At 42.0% G+C, this 13,617-nt stretch overlaps 2 protein-coding genes across 4 annotated transcripts in view; one reads left to right on the top strand and one right to left on the bottom strand.

The window, feature by feature from the left end:
- The window catches only part of syne2a (spectrin repeat containing, nuclear envelope 2a), a 74,451-nt gene extending 67,117 nt beyond the window's left edge, over positions 1-7,334 (bottom strand). Inside the window, exons 1-11 of the mRNA XM_076756908.1 lie at positions 7,245-7,334; positions 4,196-4,257; positions 2,649-2,744; positions 2,457-2,534; positions 2,286-2,378; positions 1,903-2,099; positions 1,342-1,541; positions 982-1,082; positions 680-769; positions 364-477; positions 148-285 (exon numbers count right to left, since the gene is read on the bottom strand). Coding sequence (XP_076613023.1) covers positions 148-285; positions 364-477; positions 680-769; positions 982-1,082; positions 1,342-1,541; positions 1,903-2,099; positions 2,286-2,378; positions 2,457-2,534; positions 2,649-2,744; positions 4,196-4,257; positions 7,245-7,320 — 1,245 coding nt within the window. The 5' untranslated portion in view covers positions 7,321-7,334. The remainder of the gene's footprint in view (positions 1-147; positions 286-363; positions 478-679; positions 770-981; positions 1,083-1,341; positions 1,542-1,902; positions 2,100-2,285; positions 2,379-2,456; positions 2,535-2,648; positions 2,745-4,195; positions 4,258-7,244) is intronic.
- A 2,868-nt stretch (positions 7,335-10,202) lies between these two features.
- Positions 10,203-12,609, top strand: atp5mj (ATP synthase membrane subunit j). 3 transcript variants are annotated; one of them, XM_076755637.1, is made up of 4 exons: positions 10,203-10,316; positions 11,272-11,395; positions 11,553-11,573; positions 12,469-12,609. In XM_076755637.1, the coding sequence occupies exons 2-4, from the start codon at positions 11,272-11,274 to the stop codon at positions 12,480-12,482; spliced, it is 159 nt and encodes a 52-aa protein (XP_076611752.1). In that variant the 5' UTR covers positions 10,203-10,316; the 3' UTR covers positions 12,483-12,609. The 3 variants fall into 3 exon arrangements, with proteins under 3 accessions (XP_076611752.1, XP_076611754.1, XP_076611751.1); XM_076755639.1 differs by having other exon boundaries at positions 10,241-10,330; XM_076755636.1 differs by having other exon boundaries at positions 10,244-10,400.
- Positions 12,610-13,617: the final 1,008 nt, after the last annotated feature.

The following is a 13,617-nucleotide window of genomic DNA, read 5'->3' as shown; positions in this document are numbered from 1 at the left end:
GAGAGAGACAGAGGAAGTGAATGAGCAAGAGCAAATGTTCGTCTCATTTTTTCATCATACCCTCACAAATGCACAAACACCAAAAACATATTAAAAAAAACCCCAAGTGACTGAAACCCCGCTGAGGGTTGAGAGTGTGACCCTGACCTCCTCTTCCAGACGGTCCCACGCTGTCCTGAGAGCACACTGCTCCTGGCTCAGCCCAGGGCGGCGTCTTATGGCAGCAAGGAGGGTCATCACTGGTCTCCTTTGCTCAGTGAAGGAGTCAGTGAGGTTCTGAAACACCTGATGAACACGGAAACAACTGCTAACTGCAGCACAACAACACAAAGCAACACACTCAGCTCCTGTGCTTTGCTTTACCTGATATTTCTCTGCAAAGCTCGAGTTCTCTGTCGCTGTCCGTGCTTCTGACAGTTCCTGGTAGGCTTCCTGCAGCCAGCAAGTCACCTCTACAGCTCGCTCACTTGGAGAGACCTTTTCAAAACACAAACGCAACAAGACTTCTGTTCTAATTGACGTAAAACACGATTTTTGAGCTCTATGAGAAACAGCAGCAGAAAACCATTTTTTGTAGAAAAGTCCTCTGCAGGAAGAGCCAATTACGGTGCAAATTACAGGGTGAGAGAAAGACTGACAAATATTCACTGAAGGACTTCTTTGCCTGGTGTATGGCTACCTGACGTAAGGGTGAAACAGCAACTGCTGGAGTGAAGTGAGAAGGCAGGTTGACAGGCGAGAGAGAAGAGGGCTGGACCAGAGGAAACAGCTGCACCAACGTCACCACAAGAGAAGAGGGAAAGTAATTAACACCCTTCAGTTTCACGCAGCGGATTGTGGGCTCAAGCTTGAAACGAAGGGCGGCAGCAGGGGCAGAAACAGCAGTGCTAGAACTCTGCAATTCAAGCTTTCGACAGAGGAAGATGCAGATTTGACTGAAAGCAGCGCTGCTGGTTCTGCAGCAGAGCTTTGATTTCCTACCTGCAGGTGGTCATCAGGCGCTGGCATGTCATTGGAGTACTGTAGAAACTGGGCCACATACGTCATGATGGACTTCTCATCAGGCTCTTTCACATCAACATCTGAGGTGCAGGTGAAAACACAGAAAGGCTTTAATGAGAAATAATACACTGCTTTTTCTATGTGCTTCTGCTTATCCTAACTGCACCACTGAAGCCACAGGTTGCACCTTCTCCTGAGTACAAAAATCAAAGTTACACAGTTATGTCTGTGGACAAAAAGGTGAAGAATCAACAGTAAGTATTTTTCTGATTGGAATTAGTACTTAGTCATGCTCATACTGTGAAATACTATTCAGTAATACTGCTCAATGAGCCTCACCCTGGGGATCCAGCAGGCAGGGGATGTGGAGCTCCCTCTCGGCCAGGAGAAATGCCTCTTCCAGGTTCTCCTGGTTGCTTCTGGACTGCACCAGTGAGAGATCCACCAGCTGTGGTCTGAGAGAGCACAGGATGGCCAAGAAGGCCTCTCCACTTCTCCAGCTGGACTTAAAGTCCCTCATACTGACAGAGCAACCAACCCTGGAGAGAGGAGACAGACGAAGAACAAATAAACAAAAAAAGTCTGAGCCAGTCTGTCTCATAGCAACAGCAAAACTTCAATCATTGTTCAGCTATTGCTTTGACTCTACGCCGCTCTACATCTGTTTTGCATGTCTTTGAGCTGTGGGATGGCAAAGGGTGATAAAGAGGAAAGTCATGCAAACTCAGGGAAAACATGCAAACCCAATAAAGAAAGGTGTAAAACTCGTGTTCATGCCTCCTGCGATGAAACAGCCTCGGAGCAAACACGCTGTCCAGAAACCTTTCAGGCTGCCAGTGGTAAGCGAAAATCTCTCCTTTATTTCAAGCATTCACATACAGTATACGGCAGCCAACCCACCTCTGGCACTGGTCCCTGACCCACATGAGCAGGGCCTTCTTGGCAGACACTCGGAAGCGCCTGTGGAGAGGCGAAGTCCGGCCTGCAGGGACCGGACTGGCTGGGACTGGGCTGCCAGACCAGGAGTCCAGGCTGGCCAGAGAGTCGAGGGAGGAATGACAAGAGTTGAAGGAGAGAGTGCTGGCCAGCTCCTCAATCTAAACCAGAGACAGTGTGTTGGATGGCAAATGAGCAGTGCCTTTAAAATGGTTCACACGTGTGAAATCTGGCCAGTATTTACAAAGTTACAGTCAAAGTATTCTCTGATCAGTTTCTCCTCCTGCTTCCTTTGTCACAATAGCAGGAGCAGGTTCGTACATGGTGCCATTACCGCTGGTACTTACGTGACAGTGGAGGATGATGGTCCATATGAGCCCGAGGATGATGGAGGGCCGTCCGTCTATGATATCTGAGATGTTTATGTTCACCAGCTTGATCTGCATCAACCAAACACAACAAATGTTCATAACGGTAGATTCAGATGCGTTTTTGTTGTTTTTTTTGTGGAAACTTACTGATTTTTTCTTGAGAAAGTTTAGTGCTGTCTCAATGTTCGCCCTCTGCTGGAAAACCCCACGGCCCCTTTGTCTTTTCTGTGGAGACAAAAGACAAAATCAGCTTTATCGTCATCATCATATTCATTTCAGCATGTTTTGTGTTGTTCTGGATCTTTGAAACCTACCCAGAAGCACATTGTGGTAACTCACCATAGTTTGGCCACTCATCACCTCCAGCAGGTTGAGCAGCTGTGACCCGTCTCTGAGGTCGGAGAAGAGGTCTGACACCAATGAGGGAGGGCATCTCTGTAACGACGCACACAATCATGTCCTTCTGATTTATCTGTCCAGCTACACAGTACATCGAAATAAAGGAGTGGGCGAGTCCAGCTGATGATCCATCATCAATTTCACCTGTTCCATCGACTACAGTCACAGAGGATTCATTCAGCAGGTTTCAGAAAGCATCACGTTACTGATATGACTCCGGAGATAAAGGCCTTATGCACAATAACTGCTCTCAATTTGCACTGAAACCTCAAAACAGGAAGCAGAAACACTTACAAAAGGCATCTAAGCTGTGCTGCTGAAAGTGGTGTGCAATCACATTCATTCAGGGCTTATAAAAACCAAACAGATGACAAACCAGACAGCTGTGTATAAATAAATGAATATAAATAACCCCGGGCCGCTCTGTTATATTTGCTGCATCAGTTTAAGGAAAACAGGAAGTTGTTCAGGGTTTCCTCGTGTCATGTGATAGAAAGTAAAAGGCTGGTGGAAAAATAAATTTCTGAAATGTTTATCTTTTTGCAAACCCCAAAAGAAAAAAAGTGCAACAGGAAGCAAAAGAGTTTATGGGAAATGTGATCCACTTTGTGGGAAACACTAATGTCAACATTTATTTTATGGTGAGCCCCTTTACAAATATATCCCTTCAGCCAAAAGGTCAGAGCCCACAAATGCACCCAAAACTGACCCGAACTGAAACTTTGGTGGATTCATTCAAATGTTTCTGGGTGAAAACAGTGACACAACAGTGACCGCTGTCACGAGACACAAAGGAAGTCTCTCCTGCTGGGGGTCGTCGGTGGACAGATGGCAGGTTATGAACCAGTGATTTTAATGTGCAGTCATACCGGCGTGAGGTTATGAAGTGGCGGCTGGATTCAGATTACGTGCTGTTCTGCTTCACAGAGGCACTATTTATACTCCGGGCGAGAGTCACGAGCAGCTCAAGGTCTCTTTACGACGAGATCCACGGCGAGCAGCTTCACTGCGGCGTGTCGGCAGTGAGTCAGCATGTCCGCGGCTTGCTTCATATCACTTACAGCCCCGCCGCGGCATGACGTCACGCCGCTTTGTCCAACACCACTTTTTAAAATACCTAAAGCTCACTCTTGCCCACATATTGCATGTTGAAAGGCAGTTAAGCTCTGAGCAAAATGTCAAATCAGAACTTATATAAGACAACTATTTACTGTTTATGCAATACATGCAACAGGAAGTTTGTGACGTGTGAACTGATGCTGCACACAGACCTGCAGCCTTGTGTTACATCTTCTCATCAGTCTCTTTCTGCATCCTCTCTCAAACACACTCAAAGACACATCCTGTTTGACAGCTGGAAGTAAACTTGTGCGGGATTATCTGCACTCAAGTAGGTCTTCACTTAGTGGAAATTTCTTTTCTTCAACAAACGCAACAAAAGTTTGTGTTCACTTAGCGTCACACATAAATATGATATGTCACCGTACCTTAGAGAGCTGAGCATTTATCCAGTTGGTGAATGTCCTTTTCTGAATCTGTTCATGCTCCACTGTTGAGGAAACAGACAGAAAAACCATGATGTGCACACATTCAGGACAAGATGCATTTGAATGATCTCTGGCATCGACATGAAGTACTGGATCCTCTGTCAGATGAAAACAAACACAGAAATCTGAGTGAAAAATTACAATTCTTGATGGAAGCGTGTTTCCTGATTCAGTGAACTGTCTCATTTCATCTCCAGCTGGACTGAACACACCAACAAACGCAAACAGATGCTCACTTGTCAAACACATCAGAGTTCATTCCTCAAAGGCAGCCCGACTTCCTCTGGCCTCCTCTGTCTGGATTATGCTGCTGTAAAGTCCACAATAATCCAGACATTTCATAACAGCAGCGGGAGCTTTGATGTGAGCAGCAGGCAGGTCAAGCTACTCACCGACATCAGAGGACTGAAGAACTTTTTCACCCTCCATGCTTGTAGCTAATAATCAATAACTCCATGTATAATGAGTGAAGAGGAGACTTTGAACCACATTAAACTACCTTCTCATTCACCAGATGACCCAGAGCGGCACACTTCCTCTTTAAGCTGCAGTAAGGCTATCGGCTGGGATCTGGCTACAGGACGGGACGGCTTCCAAGACGGCGACAGACATAGATACTGACGCTCACACACACACACACACACACACACACACACAGCAAGTACACATAGACACACACTCACAGCTATGATGAACTCCAACACAGACCTATGCACACACACACAGCGAGTGGATTTTGATCATACATGGTTCTTGAGTGGTACTAGAGCAGATCCTAAGCTTCTGTTGCCAAAACATGAACTTTTACTATATATAACAGCATGAAGACTTTCCTTGTTACAGTATAATGGAAGTGACAGGAAGCCTAAAGACATATGAAAGCAGTTTGGAAGATTCAGCATATTGATGCTTTGATTAAGTGGAGCTAATGAACACATGAGAGATTTTGGTGTCCTCATAATGGAATCAAAGTATTTAAATATGTTAATTTAAATTGTTTGTTGGATATTAATAACTGCTTCCACCATGAAAAGTTGAATGTTGCCCATAATTCGATGAATCTGAATGCATCAATTTCATAAAACTTTAACCAAGAATTTCTGTATCTGTGTGCCATGTTGTTTGTCCAATGTTGTACACTGCAAAACCTGAGCTAAAACAAAGAAAAATACGTTGTCTCAAAGACCCAGAGCTGTCTTAAAAGCAGTGCAGTCAGACATTCTGCCTTAGACGAGGCAGTTTTGTACTTTTTGTGTCGATCAACAGCTTTATAATCTGGAAAGTCTAGTTTCAAACATTAAGTAACTCAGAACTAGTAACAAAATCTCAGTAACAAGTTGTAATAGCTTGTTAAGATTAAGGAGCAAAAAGCTTGACACAAGCGAAATCCTCTCACATTAAAGCTGCCTGGTACAACAATTAGATTTAGATGATTAGACTCAGATTTCCATTTTTGTGTTCAAACTGCTAAACTGCACATCTGAGTTTCTTTTCCTGCAGACTAAAACATGGTTACAAACCAGCTGCTATGAGACTGTTTTATGACTCAGTCTGTGGTAAACGGAGGAGCTCGACGTTTTGTCAGAAATTTTATCAGAAAAGCACGCAGTCACTTTCAGACTGAAGGCTTGTAGTTTGGATCAGCTCTGAGTCAGCTGTTTGTTTAGGAGCCTGCCAAGGCAGGCAGCTCCTGAACATTGTTAAGCGCTCGTCTCCACCCAGTTCACCTGACATGTCCAATACAAACAGAGGTAAAAGGCTTCAACACGTTCATAATATCCTCCTGCTTCAGGCTGCTGTCAGACGGCATCAGACAAATATGTTTTATCAGGTCAAGCTTCAGTCAAAGACCTTTCAACAAGTTTACAACAAACACAACGCCAACACGGTTCAGTGCTGTGAGAGTGTGCACATGAAGAGGATTTTAAAATCAACCTTTCAATATCAGCTGAGTTACCAAGTGAATTTCTTTAACTCTTAATGCACCGGCAAAACTGTTTGTATCTGATATTCCCTGATGCGCAGAACAATCCTCACTTTGAAAAAAATGTCTAAGTACATAACTGTCACTGGACCCTGATGAAACCACAGCTGTATTTAAAACATCTTCTTACAATGTCGCATAATGATAAAATTCTGCACGTCTCACCATCAGATTGATTATTTTCAGATCACATGAAGCATGTCAAGATTTAATCTCCTCTGAATATCTGCACTGCTTATAGAGATTCAATAGATTCACACTGTTTTCAATTGTGAGATAACAAAATCAGTGCAAGCATGTTTGGTAACGAAATATTTGAGTAATGAATCAATATGGTGACTTTCACGGCCATCATTACACCTTTATTGTAGAGTAGATCTGCAGCCTGCAGTAACAAGAACAATTCGTGTGGACATCAAACAGTGCTGTGATGTAATTTGAGACAAGTTTGACCAGGAAATAAAATGTGTCATCTAATTCATGGCGGAGTAACAATTAAGCTTATGTCTCAGGTTTTCCGACTTCAGCATGAAGGAACACCTAAATCATTCAATGCCTCTCCAAAATACATGTATTCTATAGAAGCATTAGAGTTTAAAACTTTGTACCAAACACAGACCATGATTCTCTTCACATACAGCAGTAGCAAATTCAAAAGAATCTGCAAAAATGCTGTATTTTATAAACTGGGATCTGACAAGTTCCCTCGTCTAAGTGCGAGTGAGGACACAGCCGTGAACTGGATTTCTTCAAATGTCAGAAAAGTCCTAAAAAATCTGATCCTCACACATGTGAAACAGCAAAAATCCAGTTATCTTTTTCCGCCACTCCCAATGCATTTCTTCAGGTCATGAATTCATAGTGTTTACTTTATGGCAAATCAGAGTGATGTAAGCCACATTGAAATAGTATCTCTTGGACACAATTCATAGTTTGGCCACCGCTGTGATTCTCCACCACAGCACGTCACTCATCACATCTACACAAGTACAGGAATAGACTGACCTTGCAGGAGCATGTGCACGTTGTCAATGTCCAATGGAATGCCTCCATCGTCTTCCTCTGCTCCACCTGAGGCCATGTAGTCTCCAACTGCAGCACCAGATCAACCTCAGAGAGATCCAGGAGACATGGATTAGTGCACCGTCCACACGAGTGAAATCCACAATGCAACAAAGGAAAAAGTTTTTTTTTCTCCCAAAGCATTTAAGTTAGCAGCCTCCACTGCCTGATTAGTCATGTTACAGTAAGAACGCACCCACCCACACCCTCACGTTACCACAGACACACACACACACACACACACACACACACAGATGCAAGTAGACACATGCAAACGCTTTAACAAAGAGCTCAAAGAGGAGCTCTGTGCTGTATGGAAAGCACCAGCACCACACTGACATAATGTAGACATACTAAAATAGATGGCCTGCTCGCAAATCTTCAGCATACCTGTCGCAGGGCTGAAGACAGCTAGTGCGGTATATTGCATTACAATGTGGAACCTGGTAGAATGAGTCCAGTAAATGTCCTCAGCTGTGTCCTTTGATATTGGCACAACTCTGCGTGGATTCACTGTGTTGCGTCCCTTCAAATAGGACTTGGCCTTTAGGTGCTCATAAATGAAACAAGGTGCCTCTTGCCTATTGGAGCGTGAGGACAAAAAGAGGGTGGAAAATCCCGCCCACGCTCGCTGCAGGCCCAATCACTCCTGCAGGCTCACATACAAACTTAATGTCCTTTGGCTAAAAAAGAAACACATCCTCACAAATCACAGAGTCAGTTAGTTTGGGTTTCAACTTGACTTGTTGATATTTCAGGAAACAGAAACACAACAAGCGTCCACTTTTCTGTCTTCCTTTTCTTCTATTTGCTCGTGAGCTGGTGCAATAATGTAACAGCTGAGCAACAAGGGCAGTGGGAGGCTGATGCATTAATGTGAAACTGTTTCAGGTTCCTTCTAGGGGTCATTCCAGCTCATGACTGTGCAATAGACAGGACTTTTGGTGCATTTTAACTTGATTTCATACTGAGTTATGGTGATATTTTAAATCTTTTCAATTAGAATTACAGTTCAAAGTAGGTTAATTTAATACTGGAGCTGAAAAGGATACTCGTTTAAGCTAAATTCAGATCCAAAACACCTCTTTTTTAATCTTATTTATGAGCTTCACCTGAAGAGAAAGAGGTGCACAAAAAGCAGAGCATGTCATATAATGCCATCTTTACCCTTGAGACCAGTGCCAGTGTTTTATTTGTTGTTTCACTATGGTGAGCAGACAGAGCTGGTGGACAGCCTGTGTGCCACATGGCAGCTGCACCCTCACCTCACATTCCCTTCTGCTATAGTGGTGGCACAGGAACAGAACCAAGATTACAAAAGCATAAATTAGAGGAAACTAATATCAGGTTTAATGGTATGAACAAGTATGAGACAGTCATCAAACTACAGCGGCTTTGTGCTGTAATCATTATCATTAAAAGAGGGAATCTTGAGAATTACCTAAATAACCTTCATACTCAGGATTTTTGTTCTTATCAACATTTTGACAGAACTATGCTTAAAATCATGAAGTCATTAGATTATAACGGTACATCTACACTATCTATCAACAGGGTTCTAAATTAACACCCGCCAACCCGCCAAATGCGGGTTAAAATTCATATTGGCGGGTGTAAATAAAAACTTACTAGCCAATTTGGCCGGTAATGCATTAGGCAATCATGTCAGTCAGAGCCGCTCTACAGTTCTTGGTCATTTGTCCCACGGACAGTTCGTCCTACATTTCCCATGAACACTGTCGTAATGCTACGTGATGACGTACAAGACGCCCATTGGCTGTGCGAAGGCACGCTACAGTTTGTAGTGCAACCGGCGCGAGAAACCACGGAAACGCAAACACAAAGAAGAAGAAGAAGAATGAACGGCGGCGTATAAACTGTAAAAAAGGAGACTGAGCTAGCTAAAAGTAAAAAGTAAAGTTAAACTAAATGCGTGGCTGGGACAGACGTCTGGGGGCGAGAAGAGGAAGGAGGCAGGGGATGAGAATGTCGACAAAGCGTGCGAGACGAAGAAAAGACAGTTTAACGCTAAATGGCTGACAGGTCGTGAATGGCTTGTGTTTGATCACGAAAATGCCGTCATGTTTTGTAAGGATTGCCGCATGTACACGAAAGAAAAAAACAAGACGAATAATTTTGTGGTGGGGACTAATAATTTTAAAGTCGAGGCAGTAAAGGACCATGAGAGTGCCCGAAGTCATCAGGAGAGTCGAAGGAGTCTGCACTACTGACTGCTGCACTATTTGTGTTTTCTAGTTGTACATACATAATTCAATTTATTACCAATGCAATTTTTTGCAAGTGCTTAAGTCATGGCTGTCACTTATATATATTTCTTATTAAAGAAGGAAGGCAGAAACACTTTAAGTTGAAAGGAAAAATACATTTTATTAGGAATGTAATGATACTAAATACTGGAAAAATGTCTTATAAAATAATAAATCTGACAGCATTTTTTGTTTGTATAAATTAAATGTTTGCACTTTCTTTGTATATTTTGTTTCATGTGTTGTACTTTCTGTGCATTTTTCATGCCAACAATGTAAATAAAATGATCAAATGCATTCAGTGGCACTCATAATCTCTCTTATTTTCACCAGGAAAAAATTTGGCTAGTGGAAATTCTGATTGGCTGGTAACTTTAGAAGGTCACCAGCCACATTGGCTGGTGATCAAAAAAGTTAATTTAGAACCCTGTCTATCAACTGTAATTAATTGACTATCTGTGAATATATAAATGATGCTGTACAGCAGCACATAACGCACAGATTCATATAAAACCAAAACGAGTCAAAGGGGCACACATTACTCTGTTTAGCAGATATGGCCAAGTCCTCAAGGTGGAGCCAAGACATCAAAAAAGCTAATCGCGAACCTCCATTTGGTGTCGCTGCACACCCAAACATGAATGACATACTACACTGTTGAGCGTAGAAGAAGACTTTCTCCCACGACTTTGACGTTTAGCAGCAGCGTCTGTCCTGACCTTCCCTCTGTAGCGAGACAAACACAAAGGTAAAAGAAGAGAGGTATTGTACAATTTTGGTAAAATCACTCCAATCGTAAAACATTGCATCAGAACAGCAACTTAAAATGAAGGTAACATCTATCAGACTATGATTGCGTGTGCTACTTTTGCTTGTGTACTTATCTAGCTAGCTAGCTAGCTTCTAGCTAAGGCTAGTTAGCTTCTTGCTAAGGCCAGTTAGCGTGCTGTGTTGGTTGTACAGCAGATGCTTGTCAGGACCCATTCATTGACTGTGGTAGTTAGATATGAAGTTAAAGTGACATGAATGCAATATAGATGTCAGGTTTGTGACTCCTTGTGCACTTTCTCTTCCTTCGTGAAACCGACTTGTGTATGTTTAACGCCAACGCCGACTTTGCTACATCCGAGTTTGTAATGCTAGCAGTGACATTAGCGTTAGCCAGCTATTTTGTTATTATCGTCAGTTATCTTCTGTAAACATAAGTCATTGAATATGTCAACGAAAAACGCTAACTGCTATCCCACTAACATTAAATATTAACGTTGGATAAATGCTTTTTACCTCCTCTTTTGATCAGTAAGTCAGGGGCTAGGCCCGCCGCTGCTGAGGGTCATGACAGCATTCGGCAGGCAAGCAAGTCCATGTTAAATAACAATATTGTCTGAATGAAGGACACAATTTCTAAAGCTTAGCTTCAGTCAGCATTAGTGTATTGATTGGATTACACCTAAAGTGTGACTGTATGATTCTTCTGACTGACTAACTATCCTACCAGGTCTAAGTCTAAGCTCTACACATCAGTGAAATGGTAGAATTGTGAATGAAGTTTGGTGGTCATCCTCCCTACAGATACTGCATTGCAGGTCTCCTGATGTTCAGTCGTGCCTCTACTGAAATGAACTTTAATCCAAGGTTGTGTCAATGCTCTGGCCGACTACATGAGCACTGTCTTGACACTATGCTGTTGCTGTGTCTTACAGATGGCTGGACAGTTTTTTTCAAATTGGTGGACCAAGATGAGACCTTACTACGGGAAGGTACACCAGGAGGTGTGGGTTGGACTTGCCCTCATGACATATGCATACTACAAAATCTCCTATGGTGGTAAGTTGTGAACAGGTGTGAAATATATTTGGCTTTCATAGTGCTGAATAATTAAACATGAATGTAAGCAGCAGTAGTTAAATGTGTTTTAAAAGCACAGTGTCTCAGTGGTGTGGTTTAATGTGACTAATAAAACGTCTGTTTCTTTCCATTCCAGGTAAGAAGGCAGTGAAGGACAGTAAGTAAACTAACATTTTTTTCTTAATATATAATTTGAGTTCAGCAGTTTATTCATGTATATTTAATATACATAAAGACATGTTGCAATTCAAGGAGAGAGACTGATTTATGGCAATTTTTCACAAATTTATCAGCTATTTAATTTGCTGCATGAGCTAAATAGTTATTCCTGTGTGGCTTTTTATCTGTGAGCAACTTATTTTCCAGATATACATATAAGATATAGTACATTTTATCCATAGATGGATAAAAAAGACAGACATGGGTAGATGTAGATGTATATCTGTATACATACAGAGGGATATTGTGACATAGACATAAGATTATGTACATTATGTCCTGGCTATAATGTGTATAATAGTACCACCTGGGTTAAAAACAAAAATTAGTCTTTGACTGCATCATCATCTAGATCTTGTCTTGTCCTGACCAGAGAAAGTCCACAGTGATGTCAACAATCTGCAGGATACGATAATATACTAGAATTCACCTTAAATTTCATTGTGTTGAAGAAACATGAACAGCAGCACCATGCATGGGTACTTATTGTCCACACTCTACTGTATGTTGTCTACATAGGTCATTAAACTTTGAAGTAACGGTGTTTTAAACACAGGTGTTAGATTAGCCATCAGTCTTCACCGTTGATGTTGATTGATTCTGCAGTTTTTGTGGGTAAAGGTTGTAGCTGTGAACATGAGCTATGCTGCAGGAAAGGTCAGAGAATCATGTGTCAGATGTGCAGCTACACATGTTTTCCTCTAGATGTCACTGACAGACGGCTAATCCACTGTGGGCTGATTTTGTTGGTGTACACAGTGTACCCATGCTCGGAGAGTCATTAAATGTGTGTTTTGTGTTATTTGTTTATCTTTTTTGTGGTCTTTTTGCAGAGCCTGCCCATTGAGTACTTCACCATGATGACCACCCCTCCACCTGCTGTGAAATAAGGCCCCATTCGTTTGTCCAGAAGTCCAGCTTCATATTAGAATTTATGTTAATATGGAACAAATAAAGTTTCTATCCAAAACTTTGATCCTTTCATTGTTGGTGTTTGTTACTTTACTCTGTACGGTCATGCCACATGAGTGAGATTTTTTATGCAGTGGTGACTGTAGACAGAAAAATGTCATCAAAAGGGAGCTGTGAAAATTAGATAAACAGTGAGCAGATTAGTGTCTCCACAACAAATACATATATATTTATCCTCAATACTTTATATATTTCCACATTTTCTGGCACTTGTCTTTACAGGGATGCTCACTACTACACCTACCCTATAATGTTTTGACTCCTCATTATCAACAGATATTATTCACATCAGGGGCTATTACAGGCTGATAAGGAAAGTTAAAGCAACGACCGCCTCCCAGTTGTGTGTCATGATTGGTGGTTCATCTTACGTTTAAGGTAAACAGTATTGAATACCTATAAATCCATTCTGCCATCAGTTATTAAAGCTCTCTGGTTGGTTCAGTCTGGTTTATGTTTGTATCCTCTTTTATTTCAGTGTTTGCCAAATCCAGATGAGTGAGCTATTAATAGCCAATGAATCACAGTTTGGGTTTACACTTTAACCAATAGTGCGGACGGCACAAACGCCGCCGCTGCCATATTTGGTGTTCCGTAAGCGTGGGTGTGGTTGGCTGTTCAGTGCCACGCATCACAAATCTAACCAAATATTTGTGATGGAATGAGATAATGTTAATCTGCACTTACACACGAATGGTGCTTTAAATTACAATTGTTATATTAAACATCAGTTATGTAATTCTTCTGAACTGCTCACTCTGCGTTGTGGCACAAAGGACCGTAGCATCGCAGCTGGTTTGTTGACAAAAATCGATGGCAAATGAATTAGTTTCTGTTTACAGTTTGGTTCACTGAACCGCGACTGAGTTAACATGTTCTGCCTGAGGCCACAAGTTTAGTGCTGGATGAAGAGGAGGATAAACCGATTCCTCTTCACTACATCACTGCTGTGTACGCACGAATGATTGTGACTGCTATGAACCGTGTCAATACTTCATATACACCTGCAC

Source organism: Chaetodon auriga, chromosome 18 (assembly GCF_051107435.1).
Source record: "Chaetodon auriga isolate fChaAug3 chromosome 18, fChaAug3.hap1, whole genome shotgun sequence".
NCBI classification, from domain to species: Eukaryota; Metazoa; Chordata; class Actinopteri; order Chaetodontiformes; family Chaetodontidae; genus Chaetodon; species Chaetodon auriga.
Note: the sequence above shows the minus strand (reverse complement) of the source record. Positions and strands in the feature narration are given on the sequence as shown.